This window comes from Biomphalaria glabrata, chromosome 6 (genome assembly GCF_947242115.1).
Source record: "Biomphalaria glabrata chromosome 6, xgBioGlab47.1, whole genome shotgun sequence".
Taxonomy (NCBI): Eukaryota; Metazoa; Mollusca; class Gastropoda; family Planorbidae; genus Biomphalaria; species Biomphalaria glabrata.
In genome coordinates, this window is record NC_074716.1 from 21541055 (window position 1) to 21553298 (window position 12244).

At 32.9% G+C, this 12244-nt stretch overlaps 1 protein-coding gene across 5 annotated transcripts in view; it reads left to right on the forward strand.

The window, feature by feature from the left end:
- LOC106066323 (DNA-directed RNA polymerase III subunit RPC2-like) overlaps window positions 1-12244 on the forward strand; it is a 35681-nt gene extending 23437 nt beyond the window's left edge. For all 5 annotated transcript variants that reach the window (XM_056032807.1, XM_013225312.2, XM_013225311.2 and 2 more), the window contains exons 13-31: window positions 167-277; window positions 760-849; window positions 1032-1188; window positions 1678-1831; window positions 1935-2009; window positions 2512-2610; window positions 2696-2823; window positions 2911-2996; window positions 3144-3267; window positions 3491-3649; window positions 3924-4044; window positions 4314-4457; window positions 5467-5515; window positions 5656-5673; window positions 6311-6416; window positions 6660-6756; window positions 7829-8026; window positions 8427-8516; window positions 11735-12244. In XM_056032807.1, coding sequence (XP_055888782.1) covers window positions 167-277; window positions 760-849; window positions 1032-1188; window positions 1678-1831; window positions 1935-2009; window positions 2512-2610; window positions 2696-2823; window positions 2911-2996; window positions 3144-3267; window positions 3491-3649; window positions 3924-4044; window positions 4314-4457; window positions 5467-5515; window positions 5656-5673; window positions 6311-6416; window positions 6660-6756; window positions 7829-8026; window positions 8427-8516; window positions 11735-11867 — 2139 coding nt within the window. In that variant the 3' untranslated portion in view covers window positions 11868-12244. The remainder of the gene's footprint in view (window positions 1-166; window positions 278-759; window positions 850-1031; window positions 1189-1677; window positions 1832-1934; window positions 2010-2511; window positions 2611-2695; window positions 2824-2910; window positions 2997-3143; window positions 3268-3490; window positions 3650-3923; window positions 4045-4313; window positions 4458-5466; window positions 5516-5655; window positions 5674-6310; window positions 6417-6659; window positions 6757-7828; window positions 8027-8426; window positions 8517-11734) is intronic.

Genomic DNA, 12244 nt, shown 5'->3' on the forward strand with positions numbered 1-12244 from the left:
TACGTAGCCAGGGCCAAACTCAAGCGTACTTAGCCTCTCTGCCACACATCCCATCCTCTCTTTGTCTTGGTGTCTTGTATCTAGCCTTCAAATGATTTGAATAAAGTCAAGAGAAAATAATTAGAAATTAAAAAAATATTTGTTACTCTAATCTTTTATCTTCCAGGGCAACTGGACCATCAAACGTTTTAAAATGGACAGAGGAGGAGTTACACAAGTTTTATCTCGCCTGAGTTATATATCTGCTCTTGGCATGATGACTAGAATAAACAGTCAGGTAGTGGCAAACAAATATTATTAAGTTATTTAGTCAAAGTACAACTAAATTAATATGTATGTTGGTGTTAAATAAAGTAAGAAGTTTCACAATAAGTTTTTGCTGGTGTTTTTGTTTGTATGTTTGATTCTTCTATACATAATTCATGTAAGCATATAACATTGTTTGTTGATTGCTATAAATGAAATGGGTGAGAATAGTTTGAGATGATCTGCAGTAGGCCTACTAGATAGTCTGGAAGGAAAATGATTTTCTAAACTAATTTTAATGAAGGGTTAATGTAATATTTAAAATTTGTAATTGAAATAGGCTACTAACCCAGTATCTATCACATAGTGTTACTGTATGAAAATAAGTCCCTATAATGTGCCTTTGTTCCAAAACAGATTGCTTTTAGTTGAGTTTACTGATCTTGTTCTATATTTGTTAGCTTTTCACTTAAATTGTAATAAAGGTTCAGCTTTGATAATAATCGTCCATAGTTTGAAAAAACTCGCAAAGTTAGTGGGCCAAGGTCACTGCAACCATCCCAATGGGGACTCTTATGTCCATCTGATACACCAGAAGGTGAAGTAAGTATCTCATCTAAACTATGTATATCCTTGAAAATAATTCTTTCCATAACTTAGGTTTAAATTTATTGTAGGCCTAACTAAAATATCTGCTTGTCTAAAGGAATGATGTAGAAAGTGGTAGCTCTATCATTTGTTGTTATTATGATCAATTCTACTTTCTATTCCTCCATTGACTACAGGGCTGTGGTCTAGTAAAAAATCTGGCACTGATGACTCATATAACTGTTGATGTTGAAGAAACTCCTGTTGCCAGAATAGCTATCAGTCTTGGTGTGGAAGATATAGAGAATTTAAGTCGAGATAGAATCAATAAGTACTACACAGTCTTTCTAAATGGTAAAGTCTGCTCTTTAAATTTTACACTAACCTGGAAACACTGTAATATAATTCCAGATAGAATCAACAAGTCACAGTCTTTCTAAATTTATCAATACTGTGGTTAACCAACCTAGAAACATTGTAATATCTTTTCTTTTTCTGATGTTCAAGTTCAATGTCAGAACACAGTAGAACAATTTTTAAGATTGTATTGCCACAAGAGATTAATGAAACACATTTCTCTCATCTATTGTGAGAAGGAAAACTTTTTTTCCTTTGTAAAATATTAAAAACAGGGGGTTTTTTTTATTCTGTAAGATGCACTATTTTGAGCTATACTTGGCAAAAAAAACAAAACTAAAATAAATTAATAGTCTAATAAAATTATATTTACTTTGGCGAATGCTAAGGAATTTGTGTGTAGACCATCCCAATTCATTTTTGTTTGTAATGTAGGCCTGATATAAAATCATTTGTATTTTATAATCTTAAATGCTCTATTTTCAGGTAATATTTTAGGTATGATTTTGCACTATGAGAGATTTGTCACTGTGTTCAGGAGGCTGAGAAGAGCTGGATATATCAATGCTTTTGTCTCTATCTTCCCCAACCATTCTCACAAATGTGTTTATATAGCATCTGATGGAGGCCGTGTATGCAGGTAAGCTTCATTTATCCAAAGTAAATATATTGTTTTTTTAAAACAGTTTATTTAATTTTAACAAAACAAAATACATTATATCAACCATTCTATTCTATTTCAGACCTTACATTATTGTTAGCAATAGGAAACCACTTGTAACTAAACATCACATTGAAGATTTATGCAGGGAGTTTAGGTAAAGCATTACTCTAGATACAGCTATTTTAGCTTAAGGAAAGGTGTAGAATTGATCTACATTTGAGTTATTTAAAATATTAGCTCCAGTGCATAGAAATATAGCTGTGGTAATGTGTCTGTTTTTTTTATTAACATGCTAGTTTAAGTAACTCACTAAAATTGAAATGTGTTTATACCATATTTAAAGTTAACATTTCACTTGCTCTGCAGTAAAGATTTTTTTTTTTTTCAACTTAATTTCTTTTTTCAAAGTATCATAAATTGTGCTTTTATAAGCTTGGCCTTCCAACTCCATACATTTTATTGTGTCAGTGCCACAGTTTTTATTTAGTGTCAAAACTCAAAATCACTTTTTGTATTTATATATATTATTTGTTTGAAAACATTTTATCTGGTTGTTCTCTTTTTTTGTGCTAATTTTTTATCAATGTATGAAAATGAATAATTAACTAAATAATGATTCTCAAAATTGCTTAATTACTATAATTATCTTATTGTAGATGTTTTGAAGACTTTCTCCATGAAGGTTTAGTGGAGTATCTAGATGTGAATGAAGAGAATGACTGTATGATAGCATTATATGAATCTCAGATTACAGAGTAAGTTGAAAAAACACTATTTGGTTCTGTTACATGATGTCTATGCCCAACGTTTTGGATCTAATGAACTTTATTGTTTTGCCAGGGAGACAACACATTTGGAAATAGAACCATTCACTATACTTGGTGTGTGTGCTGGTTTGATTCCATATCCTCATCACAACCAGTCACCCAGAAACACATATCAGTGTGCTATGGGCAAGCAAGCTATGGGTAAGCTTAAAGTGTCAAAGATGTTTTTAAATACTTTTCTAGATTGTCTTTTTCTTAGGTCTTACTTTTTTATTGTACATTTCCTAGGTACAATTGGTTACAATCAACGCAATCGCATTGATACGCTTTTGTATTTCTTGGCTTATCCTCAAGCACCTTTAATCAAATCAAAGGTAATTTACTTAACATCTGTGATCTGATAGAATAAAAGTTATTCATGTTTATAGTTTGTTGTGTATTTAGTGATTGGATAAACTGGCAAAGTCTTTGTGAAACTTGTGAAGCTCTATGATGTTCCTCTGCATTCATTCTCTTTCCAGACAATTGAACTGATCAACTTTGATAAACTTCCTGCTGGACAAAATGCTACAGTTGCTGTAATGAGTTACAGTGGTTATGATATAGAAGATGCTTTAGTGTTAAATAAAGCATCACTTGATAGAGGTACTTATTAGTCTCTTGTAATTTATTAATTTTTTGAGAATTTCTTGAAAACAATAGTTTTGGCTAAAAAAATGTTTAGAATTTGAAGTTTGCTGTTTTCTAGGTTGTTATTGTTGTATGGTGTAAGAGGATTTCTATGTGTGGAGCTTTCTCTCATCTAACAATTTATTAAGGTTGATAGTTCATCTTGTTCTCCCTATTTTTTACTCTTCATTCCCTGCAGGCTTTGGTAGATGCCTGGTCTATAAGAAACAAACATGTGCTGTCAAGCGTTATGCTAACCAAACGTATGATAGAGTTATGGGTCCTAAAGTAGAGAGGGACACCTACAAACCAATATGGAGACACCAAGCTCTAGACTTAGATGGAATAGCTGCCCCAGGTAGGAGAAACTTTACAAATGAAATGTAACTCACCAAGTGTTATAATTTAATTTTATTAACTTCTGGTTTGAAGTTTATTTTCAGTTTACTCCATATTATTGTAATGTATGTAGTGCAATTAAAATGAGTATTATTTACAGAATGTGTTGTTTAATTGGTTTGTTAAGACTTCTTGGTTCAAGATAACTAAGTTTGCTGGTACAATATATCATTTAAACTTCCTGTACTATTGGACAATGTTTATTTGTTAGAATGTTTGTTTGAAATTTTTAGGTATGAAAATAGAAAATCGCCAAGTTATGGTAAATAAAGAAATGCCAACAGTTACTTCTACCTCCCTGCAGCCTCAGATGGGTCAGGTGAAACAAACAGAATATAAAGAAACTCCAATAAGGTTAGTACATTTTAAAATACTAAATAATCAAGCTGTTTTATTTGTTTTGCTTTCATGAATTATCTTTTTTTAAAATGGACATTGCTTTCATTATATAAGTACATAAGTCTATTATTCTGTATTATTTTTACATTTTGAGTATTTTAAGTATTTAAAAAAAAATAATTTTTTTTTTTAAATTTTTTAAAACTACATTTAATAATATATTTTAAGATAAAACTTTATTATGTTACATGGCAAACTTTATTTGTTCCATTCTGCTTATTTAGTTACAAGGGTTCAGAGCCTTCATTTGTGGAGCGTGTTCTCATCACATCCAACCAGGAGGAGTCATTTCTGATCAAGATGTTACTGCGTCAGGTGAGAAGACCAGAAGTTGGAGACAAGTTTAGTAGCAGACATGGACAGAAAGGGTAAATAGTAGTGTTACATTTACATGCTCATTATTTGAGTTTGACACCCATTCATGTATTAGTCACCTTTCTAAATCACAATGTTTCAAGACTTTATTATTTTAAGTAAAAAAAAAAGTAAAGTTACCCTTTCAGACCATACGGTCTATAGGGCAGATGATGTATAGGTTATCTGTTTCTGTGGCCCATGGTTAACAAGCAGGGTGTCATGTGGCCAGCACAATGACCAACCACCTTTTACTTTTTCCAACTCTAGTCAGAGTTGGGTGGACTCAGGGGCGTCCTAAGAATACTGAAATTTAAAATCCCAGTCTTCACCAAGATTCAAACCCAGGACCCCAGGTTCAGAAGCCAAGCACTTAACCATTCAGCCACCATGCCACCCTGAGTGGACTAAGAGGCACCCTAAAGATTCCTTAACTGGTACGACAAAGTAGAAAACACCAAACTGGGAGATGAGTTGACAGAAAAATATAGAGGTGCAGATCTTAGAGAGGAAGTGGAGAAAAGATAATAGCAACAGAACTAGACAGGCCTTAGAGTGGAACCCCCAGGGAACAAGATGTAGAGGAAGACCAAAAAGAGCATGGTGACGCAGTATACTGATGAAGCCAAGAGGACAGGAAAGAGCTGGAAACTAGCAAGAGACCGTGGAGAGTGGCATGTTTTTACTGAGGCCCTATGTTCCATGAGGAATGCAAAGGAAAGATGATGATCCCTAAATTAAAGATTTTAGTCTTCACCTTGATTTGAACCCGGGACCCCTCTGTTCAGATGCCAAGTTCTTTACCACTCAGCCACCACGCTAACAGTTAATTTATATTTTATTGTATTAGTTTGAAAGGTGTGATACAACTCAAAATTCAATAATACAGGCTATGGACTAAATACAATGTATTATATCAAGTCACATACTGTACAATGTATATTGTATTAATGTTTTGGATTTTATAAATACCTAATAATTGTTTAAATTTAGTAATGAATTGTAATAATTTGTTCTTTTCAGTGTTTGTGGCTTGATAGTACCTCAAGAAGATATGCCATTTTCTGATTTGGTAAATTTTGCATTGTGGGCCTTTAGGTTGTGAAAGAATATTCAACTTACTACACTAAAAAAATTTTTAAACCAACTTAAACATCTTTGTTGAAGAAAAATTGTATGTTTACTTTTTGCTTTGTTTCAATTTGTTCTCAGGGAATCTGTCCAGATATTGTGAGTATTGATTTCCTTGTTTAATGCTTTGGCTAACAAAAAGAACTCCATTTTGATGCTTCCAGCTTTAAGTTACTATTTTATAAAACTAATTTGTATGAGTTGTGTGAAAGAAGGTCAATATCTTGCACCAATAGTGTCAGTCCATATGTCATTGGAGGTATGCATATAGTCCATTGTTCAAAGTTTTAAAATATTTTTAGAAACCAAATGAACATCTTAACAGTTAATGAAGAGTATTTCATTTTTACTGAACAATATATTTCTCACAACCAAGTGTCATTATTTATAATATACATCTCTAAAGACTATTCATAATGTTTTATTTACATTAAATTATAAACTGTGTACAAACCTCAACAAACTTTAAAAAAATGAATCCTCATAGCTAACCATGATAATGAATAAATGGTAATAAATCCCTATAGCCACCTGCTGTAGACAAACTCATGAATCCTCATGGTCACCTATTGCTATTTCTGTGTTGAGATAATAAATCCTTATAGCTGTTATTGTAGAGATATGGAAACTTAATAGCTATTAATTGTTTAGGACAGATAATGAATCCTCATATCTAGATCTACCTATAGGTAAGGTAATATTATGAATCTTTATATCAATCTATTGTTTATGACAGATAATGAATCCTCATGGCTACCCATCACGTATGACCGTTGGTAAACTGATAGAACTATTGGGCAGTAAAGCTGGTGTTTTAGAAGGGAAGTTCCATTATGGAACAGGTGAGTCACTGAAAGTAAAAAGTCTTGATACTGACTGTGATTTCTGAGAGTAATACTGTCTCTTTTTTTCATTCGTTGTTTTGCTTTTTAAAAAAATATTTATTATATTGGGTAATTAAAAAATTATTTAATTCAGAAAAATCCATTTTTCATATTGAATTCACCATATAATAGTAGTCTAGTAGTCAAAGATAATATAGAATATATATTTCTTTACCCATTCCTTTCGTTTTTTTTCTACAGCCTTTAAAGGTGACAAAGTTGTGGATTTGTCTGAAACGTTAATAGAGAAAGGATTTAATTATTTAGGCAAAGATTTTGTAACTTCTGGAGTTACTGGGTGAGTTAAAATTAAACAAAAAATAGTGGAATCATAAAATAATACCTGTATAAATCTTCTATTTATTATAGCTTCAATCAACTCATTAAAAGTTTTTGGAGAGATTTTTAGTTGACCTTATTGTGTTGTCTTAACTCTGCCCTAATATTTTAAAATTTACAAAAGTACAGCAATATACTAATACAGTATCTATGCAATGAACTTTTAGGATAAAACTTTTTTTCCCCTTTAAGTCTTTGTTAATCATGATTGAATGTTTGTAACACAAAGTCAATGAAGTTGAGGGAATTTCAAATGGGCAGCCATGCCAGCTAGACCACTGTCATACTCATGCTTTAAAAGATGTTCCATATTTCATGCTTGATTGGGCACATTTCTAAATGATCCCACCAATGAACGATTAGGAATAGATTGGAACTAGAAGGGCAAAAAGTCTAACTCATCTATAATTCTAGATCATGTGCTAATCAATCATCTTTCTATAATTAATCTGTACATCAGCTATTGTCCATCTTAGTACTATATATGATCTAACCTTTTTTCTTTCTATCTAGCTAAAGTCTATTTCAATGTAGGGGATCAACTATTGTGTGCCACATTGTAATGTCTACTGAAATATGTAACTTTAAATGAGAACGTTTTTCAAGCTGCTAAAATATTTAAAAATACTTTCATAGCATGCTCAACATTTTTGTACTGACACTTGCCCACAATAGTTTAAAAAAAAATACAATGTAAAATAATATAAGGAAGATTTTTTTTTTTGCTTTATATTACCAATAGTTAACAGAATTTCTTGGGCTATATTCCCTGCATATTTAAAATGTTAGCTGTAATGTAATCCATAGAAGTAAGCCCCCCCCCCCCCTTTTTTTTTTTCATTTCTAGTAAAAACAAAAAAAGTGAAAGTTGCCAACTTTGGTGAGATTAGTTTGATAAACCCAGTCTGTAGCCTAACACTTAGTTGGAATAACAATCCAACAAAGATCTTAATGTATAAGCAAAAGCAACCCTCTTATCTGATAAGTAATCTTTTGTTTTCAATTTTAATTTTTTTATTTTACTCAAAAAGGGAACCACTGGCTGCCTACATCTACTTTGGACCAATCTACTACCAGAAACTCAAACACATGGTAGTAGACAAAATGCATGCTAGAGCCAAAGGTCCTAGAGCTGTGCTGACCAGACAACCCACTGAAGGGAGATCAAGAGAGGGTGGACTTCGTTTGGGAGAGATGGAGAGAGATTGTCTTATTGGTTATGGAGCAAGGTAAGTCTTTAATTAAATGCTTTGAAATTACAAAAATTTAATTCAGACACTCCAGGAAAAAAAATAATAAAGTCAAGTGTTTAAGCAGTAGTAAACACAAATGATAATTTAATAAAATACTCAGACACAAAGATTTAACAATTTTAATCATTAAGTAAACTAAATCAAAAGAATATAAGAAATCCCTTTACCCAGGTTTCATTCAAGCATAGAAAAGGTTGTCTTTCTCAGGCAGAAACAAATTATAAACTAGTGCAGTAAAAAATAGTTTACAAAAAAAAATGTCTAGATTAACACGTGGATATGCATAGTAGTTAATAATTTTTTTTTATTTTTTTTTGTGTGAACATCATTGATCAATAAAGCTTTCTCTGGTGTAAAATGTCTACTTTTTATACAGTATGTTGTTGCTGGAACGTCTGATGATATCAAGTGATGAGTTTGAAGTTGATGTTTGTGGCCAGTGTGGACTGATTGGATATTCCGGATGGTAAGTCTCATGATGGTATTCTTTCATTTATTGCTATCTCTATCATTGGATATTCTGGATGGTAAGTGTCATGATGGTATCTTTCATTTATTGCTATCTCTATCATAGGATATTCTGGATGGTAAGTGTCATAAAGGTATCTTTCATTTATTGCTATCTCTATCATAGGATATTCTGGATGGTAAGTGTCATGGTGGTATCTTTCATTTATAGCTATCTCTATCATAGGATATTCTGGATGGTAAGTGTCATGATGGTATCTTTCATTTATTGCTATCTCTATCATAGGATATTCTGGATGGTAAGTGTCATGATGGTATCTTTCATTTATTGCTATCTCTATCATAGGATATTCTGGATGGTAAGTGTCATGATGGTATCTTTCATTTATTGCTATCTCTATCAAAGGATATTCTGGATGGTAAGTGTCATGATGGTATCTTTCATTTATTGCTATCTCTATCATAGGATATTCTGGATGGTAAGTGTCATGATGGTATCTTTCATTTATTGCTATCTCTATCATAGGATATTCTGGATGGTAAGTGTCATGATGGTATCTTTCATTTATTGCTATCTCTATCATAGGATATTCTGGATGGTAAGTGTCATGATGGTATCTTTCATTTATTGCTATCTCTATCATAGGATATTCTGGATGGTAAGTGTCATGATGGTATCTTTCATTTATTGCTATCTCTATCATAGGATATTCTGGATGGTAAGTGTCATGATGGTATCTTTCATTTATTGCTATCTCTATCATAGGATATTCTGGATGGTAAGTGTCATGATGGTATCTTTCATTTATTGCTATCTCTATCATAGGATATTCTGGATGGTAAGTGTCATGATGGTATCTTTCATTTATTGCTATCTCTATCATAGGATATTCTGGATGGTAAGTGTCATGATGGTATCTTTCATTTATTGCTATCTCTATCATTGGATATTCTGCATGGTAAGTGTCATGATGGTATCTTTCATTTATTGCTATCTCTATCATAGGATATTCTGAATGGTAAGTCTCATGATGGTATTCTTTCATTTATTGCTATCTCTATCATAGGATATTCTGAATGGTAAGTCTCATCATGGGCGTAGCCAGGATTTTTTTTCGGGGAGGGTTTTGATTCCACCCCCCCCCCCCCTCGACATCCTCTCCCCCGGCGAAAAAAAAAATATATGTGTGTGTGTGTGTACACAATTAATCTTCATTACATTCTGACCCTTTCGGAAGACGTTTATTGTAGACTCCCCGCCCTTGCTAGCAAGGGGGTCTGGGGGAGTTCGCAGCTCTCCCCCAGCGCAGGGCGAAGCCCCGCCGCCGAGCACTATTTCTGGTATTAAAAGCCAACAAAATGCATATTCTGAGGTATCTACAGTGCATTATGTTGCTATTAAAAAGTTTTATTTCAAAAACCTAATGTGCTATTCTTACTGACTTAGACCCTCTCGCGCCGTTCGGCGCATTTTCCGGCAAGCTGTTTCCGCAACTCTTATTTTGCGTAATTCATTTTGTCGGAAAACATGTCCCGCAAAACCTCATGCGACGCTCTGTCACAACCTTACTAAGGATTCGACTCCCAGTTCGGCATATGATTTCTTTGATTTAGACCCGATCTCTATGACTACTCCTAAAATCTGTCTTAGCCATCTTTGTTGCGACACATTTAATGATTTTCAATATCGGCAGAAGACTATTCACACTTAATTAATGGAGCCCAAGCCACTGGTAGAAATTTGTAACCTTTCTTGACTACGCTCTTGGAATTACATGCCTGTATTTTGTTCCCCTGGCAATCAAATTATTAAATAAGAACAATCTGTCACATGTAAATTGTGAGTGAGTCTGGTGTGAATGTACACTTTGGTTTCTGATAGTTATACTGTTTTTTGTTTGGTGTAATGCACAAATTGTAAGACAAATTTCCTGACGGATAATAAAGATTATTATTATTATTTCGCTTTAGATTTTATATCAAATAGGAAAGTTTTTTCGTCAAATCATCTGTTGAGGGGTTTTAAACTAAAAAGCTGTTGTTTTTTTTTGTTTTGTTTTTAATTCAAAACCCCATTTAGCTACGATCATAGAATTTGGTGACTGTAGTTTGCTTTAAAATAATATTGAAGAGAGAGGTTTTCAACTCTAAACGCTCTGTAGGGGAATTTTAAACTCAAAACCATCTGGAGGGGTTTTAAACTTTAAAGAAAAAGCCATCTGGAGGAGGGCGATTTAAACTCAAAACCCCTTTGGCTACGCTCATAGATTTTATAGTGTGTAATTTGCTTTTTTTTATATTGAAGAGGTACTTTTTAGCTTCAAACCCCAACTGGAAGGGGGAGGGGGGTTAAACTCAAAACCCCTTTGGCTACGCTCATAGAATTTTTAGTGTGTAATTTGCTTTTTTTATATTGAAGATGGGGTTATCGTAAATTTTGGATGGGGTTTTAAAATCAAAATCTTCCTCAACTGTGCTGTTGGAATTTGGGGATTGTTGTTTGCATTTTTTTTGCTTTGTTTTATAGAAGAGGGGGATTTAACTGCAAAAACCACTGGTAGGGGGTTTAAAACTCAAAACCCCCTGGTAGGGGGTTTTAAACTCAAAGCCCCTGGTAGAGGGATTTGTATCTCAAAACCCCCTGATAGGGTTTTTTAAAATCTCAAAACCCCCTGGAAACCCCCTGATAGGGTTTTCAAAAATCTCAAAACCCCCTGGTAGGGGGATTTAAACTCAAAACCCCCTGATAGAGGGTTTTTAACTCAAAACTGCATCGGCTGTGCTGTGGTAAGTGATGATTTAGTATTAAAATCTCACCTAAAATAAACAAAATGAAAGCAAATACCAGTCACTTAATTCCGGGGGGGGATTTCATTTCGGGGGGGGGGTTTGAACCCCAAGAATCCCCCTCTGGCTACGCCCATGAGTCTCATGATGGTATTCTTTCATTTTTTGCTATCTCTATCATTGGATATTCTGAATGGTAAGTCTCATGATGGTATTCTTTCATTTTTTTGCTATCTCTATCATGGATATTCTGGATGGTATTCTTTCATTTTTTGCTATCTCTATCATGGATATTCTGGATGGTATTCTTTCATTTATTGCTATCTCTATCGTATTGTTTGCATGTTTTCAAGATAATATCTTAATGTCTAAGTTAAATGTATATTACTAACTTCACATTGATTCTCATGTTTTCATTTTTTTTTTAAGGTGCCAATACTGTAAATCTTCCAAAGATGTCTCAACATTAAAGATGCCATATGCCTGCAAATTATTGTTTCAGGAACTTCAATCCATGAATATAGTTCCCCGACTGTCACTAAAACGATACAATGAAATATAAAATATCAAAACTTTGTACTTTATTGAGAAAATGATTTTCTATCAGTTGTATAACAAGTCAAAGTTATGTCCATAGATATAAAAACAATAAGATTGAAGTTGTTATAAGAAAATTTGGATGGTACAATCTTTACCAAATTGAAAGTGAAATTTGGATAATCAATCAATCATTTGACCAACACGTTTCTTTGAATGAAGTATAGTAATAAAAACTTACTATTGGATATTTTGGACAAAACGTGTGCTTTCAATTAATAACATTTGCCTATTACAGTGGACAATATTGATAATAGATGTTTCTGTAAAATTTGAAAAAAAAAAATGTTTATGTTGATGGTTTTAAAATGTATGTTAATAAATGTAATTTTTGTATTTTTG